The 13953-nt window shown below is 46.6% G+C and overlaps 1 protein-coding gene across 1 annotated transcript in view; it reads right to left on the reverse strand.

Moving 5' to 3' along the window:
• Positions 1–1380: 1380 nt before the first annotated feature.
• Positions 1381–13953, reverse strand: part of GABBR1 (gamma-aminobutyric acid type B receptor subunit 1) — a 30702-nt gene continuing 18129 nt past the window's right edge. The window contains exons 12-23 of the mRNA XM_003788957.3: positions 12358–12600; positions 11661–11724; positions 9762–9839; positions 8196–8346; positions 7599–7731; positions 6205–6321; positions 5999–6106; positions 5485–5578; positions 4623–4750; positions 3923–4051; positions 3594–3737; positions 1381–2885 (exon numbers count right to left, since the gene is read on the reverse strand). Of these exons, the coding sequence (XP_003789005.1) occupies positions 2712–2885; positions 3594–3737; positions 3923–4051; positions 4623–4750; positions 5485–5578; positions 5999–6106; positions 6205–6321; positions 7599–7731; positions 8196–8346; positions 9762–9839; positions 11661–11724; positions 12358–12600 (1563 nt within the window). The 3' untranslated portion in view covers positions 1381–2711. The remainder of the gene's footprint in view (positions 2886–3593; positions 3738–3922; positions 4052–4622; positions 4751–5484; positions 5579–5998; positions 6107–6204; positions 6322–7598; positions 7732–8195; positions 8347–9761; positions 9840–11660; positions 11725–12357; positions 12601–13953) is intronic.

Here is a 13953-nt window from a genome sequence, read left to right on the forward strand (position 1 = left end):
TTTTTTTTTTTTTTTTTGAGACAGAGTCTATGTTGCCCTAGGTAGAGTGCCGTGGCATCACAGCTCACATCAACCTCTTTAACTCTTGGGCTTAAGCAATTCTCCTGCCTTAGCCTCCCCAATAGCTGGAACTACACGTGCCCACCACAACACCCCAGCTATGTTTTTTTTGGCTGTAGTCGTCATTGTTGTTTGGCAGGCCCAGGCTAGGTTCAAACCTGCCAGCCCTGGTGCTTATGGCTGGCACCTTAGCCACTGAGCTACAGGGGCTGAGCCAGAAATTGGCTCTTAAACAGAGCAATGGATAATAGAGCCCACCCAACCCAATCACTTTAGAAATCAGTGCCAAAGGCTGGGTGTAGTGGCTCACGCCTGTAATCCTAGCACTCTGGGAGGCCAAGGCGAGTGGATTGCTCTGAGCTCCCAGGTTCAAGACCAGCCTGATGAAGAGCGAGACCTCCATCTCTAAAAATAGCCAGGCATTGTGGCAGACACCTGTTATTCCAGCTACTTGGAAGGCTGAGGCAAAAAAATTGCTTGAGACCAAGAGTTGGAGGTTGCTGTGAGCTATACTTTATCATCTTTCTACAAAGTAAGACTCTATCTCAAAAAAAAAAAAAAAATCAGCGCCAAAGTGAGAGAAAATTTGAACTTTAACAAAGCACTTCTTTAAGACAACATGAAAAAATATAAAAGTTCCAGGGCAAATTTTTTTGCCCTTGGCCATTCAAAACTTTCTTCCATTTTAATAGCAAATTCTTTCCAAGATGCTCAGAGTGCCTTAGATAAAGATTTTTAAGGTTGGAAGCATTCGGGGGCCATCTCATGTACTGTCTTCTAGCAGGCCTCATTTTTTAATTGTTCTTACTTCTCGAGAAGAGTCCTCACATCTGTTCAGCCATTTGCTCCAGGCTGCCAGTACATGCCCACCACTGTCAGAGAACTCATTAAACAACAGTGACCAGGCTAACATTTCACCCAACACATTAATATGCCACAGGCCGAGCACCATTTTAGGTGCCCAAATTCATAATCCATCTAGTCCTTGTACCAACTCTATGGAGAAATGCATTGCTATTGTTATTACTGCTACTATTATTTCCACTTTCACAGATGAGGCCACCACGAAGAATAGAGATTAAGGAACTTTTTTGCATGTGGTAGGATCTGATGCCCATACTTTTAACCACTAATGTTATCACTCACTAATCTAAACCTTAATGCTGTCCCACTCAGCCCTCAATGGATCCATAAAACACCTCTTTCAGGTTCTCTGCTGTAATGCCTTTTCATTAACCTAAAGCCATCCCCTCCTCTGCCCACCCCAGCCTCCCTCCTTAGATTGAAGCCCACTTTGTTTACAGTAAGGAGGGAGAGGTGCTGAGTCACACTGTTTACTGGTTTATTGAGAATGGGGAGATTCTTCCCCAAGAGACACCACAGTGTGAAAGGGACACCACCTTCCGCCCCAAAGGTCCATCTGTCCATCCCAAGAGTTAGGGGTGCCTTCCTTTGGTCACTAACTACCCACTGGAAGCAGTTCTCCAAACCTGCCCCCATTTCTTTTCCCTTAATTCCCCTGAAAAAACACAAAATGAAAGGGAACAATCTTTGGGGAGGATGATTGTGAGTGTAGACTAAGGGTGATATATGAGTGCAATGGAGAACAGGGAGTTTGAGCAGAAACTGAGATTCTGTGAGGAGGGGAGGGTGTGGCTGCCCCACCAAGCATGAACCGGGGAAAAGTGCATAACAATGTGCAGGGTGGGTGCATGTGGCTCTATTGGAGGAATACAATGATTTTAAGGTGTAAGGTGAAGAAGGTATGCAAAGTACATTGAGGGTATACAGGGAAAATACACAGATAAACATGGATGTGTGCAAGTAGTAAGGACATGACTCAGCATGCTAGACAAATTGCACACGCATACCCAAACACACATAAGGACCAACCCATGACCATGAGAGGAGCACATGTAGCTATGAGAGCAGGCTATGCACCAGAGCACATGTGACTGAAGCATGAAGAAAGCACATAGGAAAAGCATGTGTGTGTATAAGCATGTGCAGTTGAGACAAGCCGGGGAGGGGAAGGTACACGTGTGTTGACAAGTGTGAGCACAAACAGAGCAGAGGCAAGGAGCAAGTGAGCCTTCGCAAGAAGAATGAGTCCCCAGAAGAAGCCAAATTCAAGGGGAACAAAACACAAAACATGGGACTGTGTGGAAAGGCAAGTGAGAAGAAAAGAGATTATGGCAGAGAGAAAAGGAAAGGCCCCTGCTAGGTGGGAAGAGCACTTGTAGGGAGACCCCTGCTGGGGAGGGGGGAGCTGAGCTGCAAAGGCAGAGGAGCTGCAGGGGTTGCCGTGGGAACCAGACAGAGGCGGGAGAACTAGACAGGAGAGGAGGAAGATGCAGCACGCAGCTGAGGAGGCAGTGAGTGAGCTGCTCCAAGCAGGGACAAACTAAATTAGGAAGTAGTGATATAAAATTACATGAATGGGTAGAGAGAAAAAGGTCTGTTTCACAGAGGTATTAGAGACCCAGATGAGCCCAGGACTCACAGAAGGATATGTATTTACAAGAGATGAGATTGGACAGCATGTCATTCCCAACTGGGGATTCCCTGCTTCCCCTGAGTCCCCCATTTGACGACATCTCGTCTCGCTTTCCCCACCCCCCTAGACTGGCCTGTCCTCCCTCACACTCCCCTCACTTATAAAGCAAGTGGACTCGACTCCCATCACAGCTAAGCCGGTCGGGGGGCTCGGGGGGCCCCCTGGGCAGGCCCCCAGAGGGTTCTGGGGGTGTTGGGGGGTGTCGCCGAGAACGGAGCTGTTGCCGAGACTGGAGCTGATGGCGCAGTTCAGAGACACGCTCCTCTTTCTGGAGGAAGAAACACAATTGCAGAGTAGGAGAAGGGTAGGTTGTAAAAGGGTGGGGAGGAGGGAAATAGAGGAAGGGCACAGAAAAATGGAGAGGGACACAGGGTAAGTGACAAGGAATTTAAATGAGAAATCAGGACACAACAAGGAAAGTCAATGAACATAATGAGAGCATCAAAAGAAGAAAAGAAATCAGGGAATAAGAGGGAATTTTAAAACAAAAGGAGAAAATGAGGAAGGAGAGAAAAATCAGTACACATATCCCAGTGAATCACACAGAAATTTATGCCAACCCATTTGGAACATGGCCCCTCTCTGGCATTGTACCAGCCCCTAACTAAAGCCTGGGGCCTAATGGACACTGTGCGTGGCTGCCCAGATCCCCTTTGCTGGGGGGACACATGACATCCAGCTGCTATGAGTGTTGGCTGCCTCCCCAAATGCCACCCACAGGCAATGACCACCCGCTTCCTTCCAAGAGGTCAAGTAAACTCTGTAGCTCCCACTCCAGAGCCCCTTCCACCTGTCCAGGCAAACACCAGATTTTGCCTGAGACTGAATCATGCTCAACCCCATTCCCCTTCACAATCCTTCTTGCAGGTTTTCTCCTGAGACCTTCCTTCCATAAATCAAGAGCACCTGACTTCAGATAACCTGACCTACACACAGACCCCTCAACCCCATCACCTCTCCCTCCGTCAAACCGCACCTCAGCAATGATCTTCTCCAGTTCACGGTTCTCCTTTTCCAGCAGCCGGGACTTCTCCTCCTCATTGTTGTTGGTGGATGACCCTGTCTTCATGGTGTCCTGCGCCTCAGACTGCCACTCCCCTCGGGTGATCAGTCTGCGCATCTGGGGGCAAAGGCATAGGCATGGAGTGGTCAAGCAGGGACTGCGCCAGAGCTCAGCTGATGGAGGGTTGGAGTTGGAAGGACAAGCTGGACCCAAAACAAAGGATGAAGTGAAAGGAGGGGGGTGGGGAAGGGCAAGGGGACAGAGTCCTGGGAGGATGGCATGGTGGGGCCCTAGGACCTCACCTTGGGCACAAAGAGCACAACCAGAGTAATGTAGGAAGAGAAAACTATGGCAAGAGAGGCAAAGGCGAAGGCTGCATCCTGCTGGCTGGACAGAATCATGGTGACAGGGGCAGTGATGAGGCACAGGACCTAGAGAGATGGAACAGGTTAGGGACCCTCAGATCTACAGGCTCAGACAAGATCCAGGGTTTTCTTCTCCCAGAGAGAGTTTATGAGGACAGAGTTCTAGTGAACTTTCCATTTGAAAAGAATCCAAATTCAGGACAGTCCTCAAACCTAGATTGAGAAAAATCCCAAAACTGCTACACACCAGGTCCCAGCTCTAGGTCAACCCTCCCTCAGGGCAGGGATGCCCAGGATATCTTATGCATACATTCCAGGTTTTCAAGAATCAGTCTCTGGGAAGAGCTGGCAGAAAATCACAAGTCAGAGTCTAGCCCACAAACCAGTAATTTAACTTCTGTTTTGTTTCCTCACCTATAAAGTGTGGGTACCAATACCTACTTCATTAGTTGCAAGGAGATGAATAACATAATGCCTATACTTACTTTATAAAGTACTTTATAAATATGAGGCAGTTAACAAACTATTTAAGACTTCCATGTGACTGATCTCAGATCTAGGGCCTGATTTTTCCCTGTCTACCACATCTAGGTTGCAGTGGTCAGTCCCCGGATCAATGCCATGGGGTCATGCTCACCGCCACATTGTAGATGGCCATGCCTACAGCTCGGTGGTCATTGATCTTCTCGGTGGACACACTCTTGGTCTCGTAAGCAAGAAAGATTCCTAGCAGCAGCAGCAGCCCCTTGTAACCATAGAAAATTCCTAGGATGGCAGGAAAGGGTCACCTGGGCAACAAGGACCTCCATGCTCCCCACATAACCCTCACCCTCTCTCTGCCCTTCATCTACTGCTCCTCCATATACTAACTCCACAATGGAGTAGGATTTCTCAAAGCCAGCCCCTCTGATCTACCACACCCCCAGCCCCCTGTCCCCTACTCTCGATGTCCACCCAACTTGCACAAACTCTACTGCTTCCTCCTAGAAGTCACATAGGAAGATGACAATCATGAGCAGCTGTCGGTCAGGTTATAGCTGTTGAACAACTGGAGATGGGCCATCTGGGCCACACAGTGCCTCATCTCTTATTCCCCAGGTGGGAAGGTGTGCCATTTGTGACCATAAATCAGAGAAATGCTAATAAGGCCAAGAGGGACCTAAACCCATGACCTTACAGTCCCTATTTTAATCTAGGGAGCTCATTAGACACAAAAGCCATCAAGTCTAGAGAAAGGGTCATCCCCACTTGTCCCTTTGCTAATCACAAATTCTTCTTCATCTCAGCTTTCAACCCTGAGCTCCTCAAAGTGAAAGACTAACTCACCTCCAGTCTAAAAACATATTACTACAATAACAATGAGGGAAACATTCCAACTGGGACATCGGGAGCTCTTTGCTTCCTCTCCCAGTGATGCTTCTCTCCCCAGAACTACTGTCCTTGACCACCCCTCCTGCCTTTGCCACACTACTGTCCTCCTTTTTCCATGTCCCACACACCAAGCCACGTGTTCATCTTCTTGGAGCTGCAATGCTCCAGCTGGGGCAGGATAGAGACGTCAATATCTTCCTTTGGTTCCTCCTTGGCAAACGTCTAAGTGAGAAATGGGGCCACAGGACAGATGGTTGCCAACCACCCCTTCCCTCCCCAACTCTGCTCAGTCCTTGACTCCCACCCACCCTGCCACCTCTTCCCTAGGAAACCCTCAATGACAAATCTCACTCTAGGGCTGGGAACACTTTCCTGAACACCTCAGAAGTGCTTGTTCCCCACTTTTCCCAATGCCTGGAAATTCTACACACCCTTCTCAAATCCCCACCACTTCCCTTCTTCAGATGAGTCCAGAGGCCTCTAGTGGGGCTACCTCTAGGAAGAACACATTTCCAATATGCAAAAGACCAGAGACACTCTTTCACCAAAGAGTTGTATCCCTCAAGATCACACATATCTCCAGGGCCTTCATAGCCAGTGAACCCCACTCAGCCTGACCCCAGAGCCTCCTATAAGCAGTACCTCAATGGTCCGGTGCAAAGGATCCACAATCTGCCAGATTGCGAGTGTGAGGACATCCATGCCCACCAGCAGGCCCACCGTGGCATACAGCTTCCAGGGCTCGAGGGTCTGGGCAAGTACATAGTGGGGCACAGGCATATCAGAGAAAAATCTTCTAAGCCCCAAGAGCCAAGGAGCTGAGGGCTAAGGACTAGGAAACAGCTGACCTTCCTCCACTCCTTCTTTTCCTCCTTCTTTGTGAAGACCGTGTGGACCCACCAGATCTTGGTGAACATGGAGCCATAACCCAGACTAAAGCCCAGGCCCAGAAGCCAGAGGCGGGCCTAGGAGAGTAGAGAAAGCACAGGCAGAATAGGTAGGGCAGTGGGTGGAACTGAATGGGCAGAGATCTAGGAGGGAGTGTGGGCAGGGGGCAGGTGACAAAGCAGCAGGATGCAGCCAATGGAGGGTAAAGTGAGTGGGGGGGAGGAAGTTCAGGGAAGACATGATCTCCCCACCTTCAATAGTTCTTCCTATCCATCCTCTACTTCTATAACACCAGGCTGAACTTGCTAAAATTGCCTGGTTTCAGTGGCCAAAAACCTCTGATCACTCCCCAGTGCCTATGAGTCGAACACCTCTGGTGTGACACACCCTTACAGTATGTCCCAGCCATCTGGCCAGGCTCATCTCCCCAACCCTCATTCACCCCACACTGCAGCCACACTGAACTATTCACTTTCTCTCTAGTTCCGTGATTTCTCCCCATACTCCTGGAGTAGTCTTCCTCTATTTCTCCCATGCATCCTTCAACATTCAGATGCTACCTCTTCTGTGAGGTCTGTCCAACCATGCTGTGTTCCCTTCTTTGCTCCTACAGCACTTTGTGCAGACCCCTACTCAGGTGCCTCTTATAGTGCACTACAGCTAATTGTTGGCTTCTCCGCCTCCCCCCGATAATTCCTGATGAACTGCATGTGTATGTGTGTGCAAATGCCATATGCATAGATGCATAATCAGGACAGCACAGGGCAGAGGAAAGAGAGAGAGTAAGGATGGGCAGAATCAGGAAAAGAGGAGGACATTTCCCATTAGCTTAATAAAGAACCTCTCAAATATCACTGCTGAAGCCAGCTTTTCCCCCCAGAGCCCCAGAACTTTCCATGTACCAAGAGCCTTGGAGGCCCTCCTCCCTGTGTGGCAGTGTCCCTTCCCCCAGTTCACTCTACTGCCTGTTTAGATCTCTGCCTTCATCCTTCCAAACCCACACTGAGGCTCCCATGGGAAGTCCACAGTTCTGGTTCTCAGCTCCCACACCACAGACAAGCCCCCCATTGTTCAGGGTTCTTTGGGGAGACCCCCTTCCTTTGTGTTCATTGCCTCCCTTCTCTTCCCTGCAAGGGGTGCCATGGCAACGCTAGAACTGACAAGTAAACACAGAATGAAAAAAGATCTGGAGGCACAGAAAAAAGGGACAGAGCCAGAAAGCATAAGGGTGATGCCAGGAGGAAGTAGCAGGGACAAGAGGCAGGAAAAGGTGAGAATCACACATCATGGAAGGGGCTCCAGGGACGGGTGGAAGAGCTACATCCTGCAAGGTATTTGCCCACCACCTCCTCACCTGGCAGACGAAAGGGAATTGGTTTCTCCCAATGTGGTAACCATCCAGCCCGAGGGGGAAGACAGCAGCGAGTGCCAGTGAGCAGCCCACAGCAGTCAGGTTGTTCAGGTTGGGCTGTGAGTTCTGGATATAACTAGGGCAGAGGTAGGAGGGTGGGAGAGGGAGAGAGAGAATTACCCCTCTTCTCCAGGGAGGTTTAGTTCTCCAAATGCCATGCAATGGCATGACCCCTCCTTTGGGGCCCTAGGACGAAAGGAAGACAGGGTTGAAGTAGGCAGCAGAACCTTGAGAGCATAGCACCTCCATCAGGGAGCTGGAACCGGAGTGGCAGAGACTTCCTCTGGCACAGGGCACAAACCAGACTGCATGACCTGGCCCCAAAAGTTGATTTCTCTTTTCTGCTAGTTACTGCTTTGGAGTAGGGATGGGAGTTATGTCTAGTTTCCCCTTTTTCATTCCCAATCAGTCAGAATGAAAACCTCCATTAAACATAGCCTGAGGAGTCACATAGGTTTTATTCTTACTCCCCTCAAGGACTGTAGTCATTATTTTTAGACAGGCAGAAAGAACAAGGAAAATGTCAGAAGAGAAACTTACCGGACATGTGAGTTGTAGATGTTAAAGGACAGACAGACAACAGCTAGGACAATGCCCAGACTGGAGAGAACCGAAACGGAGATAAAGAGTTTCTGTGACAGGAAGCGGAATGTCTTGATGACCAGGGTCTGGTCAGCTGGGGGGGACCCTCCTGTATGGCACAGGGGAAGAAGAGGGAGGGGACAAGGGAAAGGAAGGAGGACAAAGGAATGAAGGTGGCATAGGAGAAAAGGGCAAAGGACTAGGTTGCTGACAGGCATTCTGTCTGGCTCAGGACAAGGTGGCCCTAACTGTACCCAACAGGGGTTGCTGTGGGTAGAAAGCTCTGTTGACACTCAGGCCCTTAGGAGGTGATCAGAAATGAGATGAGAAGATGTATTGAAGGTTCTCTCCAGAGGTTGGGAAATGATTAGGCATACCCCCAAAGTTGTAGCCTTTTTATTTTAATTGTTTGTTCTTTCTGTTTTTCTGTCTTTCTTATGGAAAAGGAAAATGGGGAGGGGAAAGAAAGAGACAGCTGAGAAATAATTTTATGAGATCTCTTATAACTCAAATCAGAAGCTTCAGAAAACAATTATAGAATCATAAAGCTAAAGGGGGCCTCAAAATACTTGTATGGCCTCCTAACCTTAGGTAAGAAAACCCAAAAAATAAAAAACACTACTCTGAAAAAACAAACAAACAAACAAAAAAACCTAATCTGAGATTTTAACTCTGGCAGGATAATATTCCTAAAGGTGTTTTTCAGTTATTATTAAACAGAAGTTCAAATTTGTCCAAGTTTACAAAAAGAACCTAATTTCAATTTGCTTAGTTAAAAAAAAAAAGGGTAATTTAGGCCATGCGGCAGCATTTATAGCAGTACAGAACACTGTCCTAAATTCAAATTATAAAAAAAATTTCAAAACTCCAGCAGTGCTGGGAATGACTAGATATCCGTTGGGCAGGGCAGATGGCAGCTGTCTTCAACGGCTGGGCCTCCCCTCCACCCTCAAGGAGCCGATCCTTTCTTTTATCAGTAGGTCCTTCCTTTTGCCCACCTTCAAATTCTCTCCCATTTCTTATCATTCAGGCCACCAAGTGCACAAAGAGTAATTGCTTATGCTCCCTCTTTATAAAGCACATTTTAGCGAATGACAATTATATGAGGTTTTACATCCTCCTCTATAGTTTAAGCAAATGTCGCCTGACAGTGACAGACAAAGACATAGCTCTAGGCTTGAAGTAGCTGGTTCAGATATATCAAGGCATCAGGACATCTGGGAAACCCAAAAGAAGTTTCCACTTCCCGCCCTCTGCCCACCCCCTACCACTAATCCCCAGTTATTGTAGCAATGTACTGTTAAAAATAGTACTGTCCACCACCTATTCCCTCTCCAAACACACCATCTCCCCTACCCACATCATGGAATTGTATTAACTCTCTCTTAAATCTTTCCCCTTGGCCCAGCTCCTGGCCACACTCCAACCTCATGGCCCCCACCACTCCACCCTCTTTTAAATGTACGACTCTTTTCCTTGATTGTTCAGAGAGACTGAAGGAAAATACAAACACGATCCACTTACCAATCCACTTATCCATTTTGGACCAGGAAAGATCATCCTTGGTGCTGTCATAGTAGCCAATCTTCTTGTAGCTGCCACCTGGACACATGACAATGGGAGTGACCTCAGGTACCCATTTTCAACTTTTCACTTCCCTAGAGTTGCTTTCCATAGTTGTATCTGATTTCTTCTTCACTTGAGCCCCTAAGGGATGCTTGGAAAGGCATAGGGGTCTCTTGAATCGGTGAGCTGACTCAAAAGCCATATGAGGCAGTTCCCAAGGCAACTCAAGTAAATAAGAATATCTTATATGTTTAAAACTCTTCAGTGAGAAGCTGCACAGTATGTCTGCCACCTTATTCCACTTCCTCACACCTCTTTCAGCAAGATGTCTCTCACTTTGATTCTGGCTTCTTAAGCTTTACATGTTTCTGCTTATTCTCCCTCTCATGATGGACAAGATCTGTTTTCCCAGTGGCTTTCATTTTAATTTTAGAAACATATCTTCCATTGGCTTGGGTTCTAATTCCTTGGATAAGTTACATCTGCCTCTTAAAGAACCACTAGTAAAATTCAGTCACTTCCAACTTTTCTGTTCTAGAACTGTCCTAGTTGCCCTAACTTTTTCTTCAACAGCCAACTCGCACCCCTTTCACCATGGCTGAAGTCCATTTCCTCTTGTCCTGGATACAAAGAAGAGCTGAGAGGATGTGGGAGGTAGGGAGAGGGGAAGAAAGAAACTTTTCACAGGTGGCCAAGAAATGACTTTCTTGGCCGTGCCAGAAAATGCTAAGTGGGGTAGACTTGAAAAATTAACTCATTGAAGTTCGGCAAATGCCTAAGTGTACAAAATTATAAAAAGAATACAATCTAAACCACAAATGGTAGGCTACACCTATAATCCCAGCACTCTGGGAGGCCAAAGTAGAAAGACTGTTTGAGGCCAGGAGTTTAAGACCAATCTGGGCAACATAGCAAGATTCTATCTTAACAAAAAGTTAAAAAAATAGCTGGGTGTGGTAGTGCACACCTGTAGTCCCAGCTACTTAGGAGTCTAACGCAGGAGGATCACTTGAGCCCAAGAATTCAAGGCTGCAATGAGCTATGATTGCACCCTGTACCTTAACCTGGGTAACAGAGGAAAACCTTGTCTCTAAAAAAAAATGTTTAAAAATATATACAATCTAGAAAAGCCAAACTCTACATACTACAAACAAATTAGAAATGGTAGTTTATATACCAAGGAAATGCAATGGTTTCCCTTTAAAAAATTTCAAGTTTTGCCAGGCATGGGAGCTCAGGCCTATAATCCCAGCACTTGGGAGGCCAAGGCAGGTTGATTGCCTGAGCTCACGGGTTCGAGACCAGCCTGAGCAAGAGCAAGACCCCATCTCTAAAAAATAGCCAGGCATTGTGGCAGCAGGCGCCTGTAATCCCAGCTACTACTTGGGAGGCTGAGGCAAGAGGATCGCTTGAACCCAAGAGTTTGAGGTTGCTATGAGCTAAGACGCCATGGCACTCCACCAAGAGTGACCAAATGAGACTTTGTCTCAAAAAAACAAAAAATTTGTAAGTTTTCTAGATATAGCTTTCCTTGAGTCTGACAGGTCATCAACTCCTCAACCAAGCCACCAAGGAGAAATTTCTGAAATTGAAATAGAAGCCACTGAGAAAGAAAGTGGTTGTTTCTAATCTCATTCCCCTTTTCAAGAATGTAACAGTGTGACTCAAAGAGACCCACCTATATCTGAGCTTTTTATTATTATTCTTTAAAAACATAATGAACACAGTTAAAAGAGAAAGGGTGGGGGAGGTACCAAGGCAATTTGTGCTATCTTTCGTGTCCTCAGGTGATATCCTAGCCTACTACCCCCAGCCTGCCCACCCCCACCTCCCATCCCCTCTTGCCACTTCACTCACCCTGCAGCTGTTCAATAAGCGTCCATGCCATCCGAGAGCCGCTGGCATCAAACACCACATGGCCCTGAGGGAGAGAAATATGTGGAGGAAGGCAAAGGGGACAAAAGCAGAAGTGAAAGAGAACATCAGGGACTCTTTGAATCCTTCTGTGCTTGATGTAATTGAGCCTCTGAATGAATGCTATTTATGGCATTTGCCTGCATATAGGACATACCCCAGATGCCCATACCCTAGATTTTAGAAATAATATTCTTTGGAGAAGAACCTTCACCATGAGATTTGAATGGGAAAAATCCCCAGATACAGCACCAGCAGACCTGGCTTCTGCTGTGTGGCCTGAGGAAGTCACCAAATCCCTCTGGGGACTAATTTTCTCACTTTTAAAGGAATAAGGAGATAACCTTTCAAGCTGCTTCATCTTTTAAAATCTTACAATTCTCATCTGACTTATAAATACCTAAACTGATTTGAAAAAAAAGGAGAGGAGGGGTTGAAAGAAATGTAATACATCGATTTTTTCCTTCTAGTCTTTAATGGGTTTTTCTGACTTAGGCATCTTTACTCCCCTAGTCTGACAGTCATTATTGCAGAGAAGTAACAGAGAAAGACAGAATGCATGTTTGTAGGAGAAGGCAGCTCTGAGGGGGGTTTTCTTGATGGCAACACAGGGGAGTATGAAGGAAATGCTATAACTCACAGAGACACCCTCAAAAGATGAGGAGTTCATTGCCCGGTAGATTTGGTCAGTAATGGTCTGGTTGTTGTAGTTGAAGTCCTCCAAGCGTACACCAGAACGGCCACCACCTCCAGATGTCTTGTTCAGGGCCAGAGCTAAGGCCCAGATGGCATCATAGGCCAGCGGTGCCTCCTGGAAGCCTCCTGTCTCCTCAGGGTGTCTTTTCAGTCGCTTGGTTAGTTTCTCCACAAATTCCTGGGATGTCTTCAAAGGGAAGAACATGAGGAAAAAGATTTGTAATGTGCATGGGTGCGGGGGTGGGGGGTTGCAATCCAATTCTGGCTCAAACACTTCAACTTGAATGGATGGTTATGTTCTCATGTCGTCAGATTGAACATATGTACATTCAAAATCTTTAACTATATCCATGTGTCTGCCTTAGATCAGAAGCTACTCGACGATAGCAGGGCTTAGCTGGGTCCAATGGTCTTAGTGAGTACAACTGCTAACTCAGAGAAGTTCGATGAATAAACACTCTAGATAATGAATGGCAAAGAACAGAAAGTAGAGACAGAGTAAGGAAGAGACATGGATATTCCAGGGAAGAGTTGCAATGCTGATGTTCTCTCATCCTTCAGATTTCCTCAATAGAGTTGATCTAGGATCTAACAGCTCCTACAATTGTGAAAGATCCTAGAAATGTGATGGCACAGCCTTTTCTTGTTCTGCTTGTCAACTGGAAAGGTTCTTCATAGGTGTGCTAATTTCCTGTCATTCTCTTGTGTTTTAAGTTCACTGCCTCTTGGACGGTTTTCAGAAGACTGAGAACTACAGAAATAGTCTTCATATTTTTGAAGTCCATTATTCAATCCTTCTCACACCCCTCCCAACACTCAATCTTCTTTTTTCAAGAAAGTGAAAAAGAAATGATGCTTCCAGCCTGGCACAATGGCTCATGCCTCTAATCCTAGCACTCTAGGAGGCCAAGGCAGGTGGACTACTTGAGCTCATGAGCGAGAGAGAGACCCCACCTCTACTAAAAATAGAAAAACTGAGGGAAGAGGATCTCTTGAGCCCAGAATTTAAGGTTACTATAACCTATGATGATGCCGTGGCACTCTCCTCAGGGTGACAGAATGAGATTCTGTCTCAAAAAAAAAAAGATGGTTCCTTTACCTCTTTCATGAAATGGGTCAAAAGACCTAACTTTATATACCTCACAGTAACTTTTGTTGGCCAATTAACTGTAAGTAAATTACTTAACCTCTTGGAACTTCCTTCTACATAATGGAGAGAATCATATCTTTCTTCTCACCTCCCAGAAATCATACAAGACTCAGCAACTACCTGGCAAAGCACAAATAATACACAGGGGCACTACACAAATACTGATTTCAGTTTGGGACATATTAACACACATACTCTTATGAAAGAAGTAGATGAATAAAGACTGAGTAATTATCAGGCAACGCCTATGGCTCAAAGGAGTAGGGCACCAGCCCCATATACCAGAGGTGGCGGGTTCAAACCCAGCCCCATCAAAAACTGCAAAAAAAAAAAAAAGATCAGGGCTCGGCGCCTATAGCTCAACCGGCTAAGGCGCCAGCCACGTACACC

Source organism: Otolemur garnettii, unplaced genomic scaffold (assembly GCF_000181295.1).
Source record: "Otolemur garnettii isolate 467f Iridium unplaced genomic scaffold, OtoGar3 scaffold00031, whole genome shotgun sequence".
Lineage (NCBI taxonomy): Eukaryota > Metazoa > Chordata > Mammalia > Primates > Galagidae > Otolemur > Otolemur garnettii.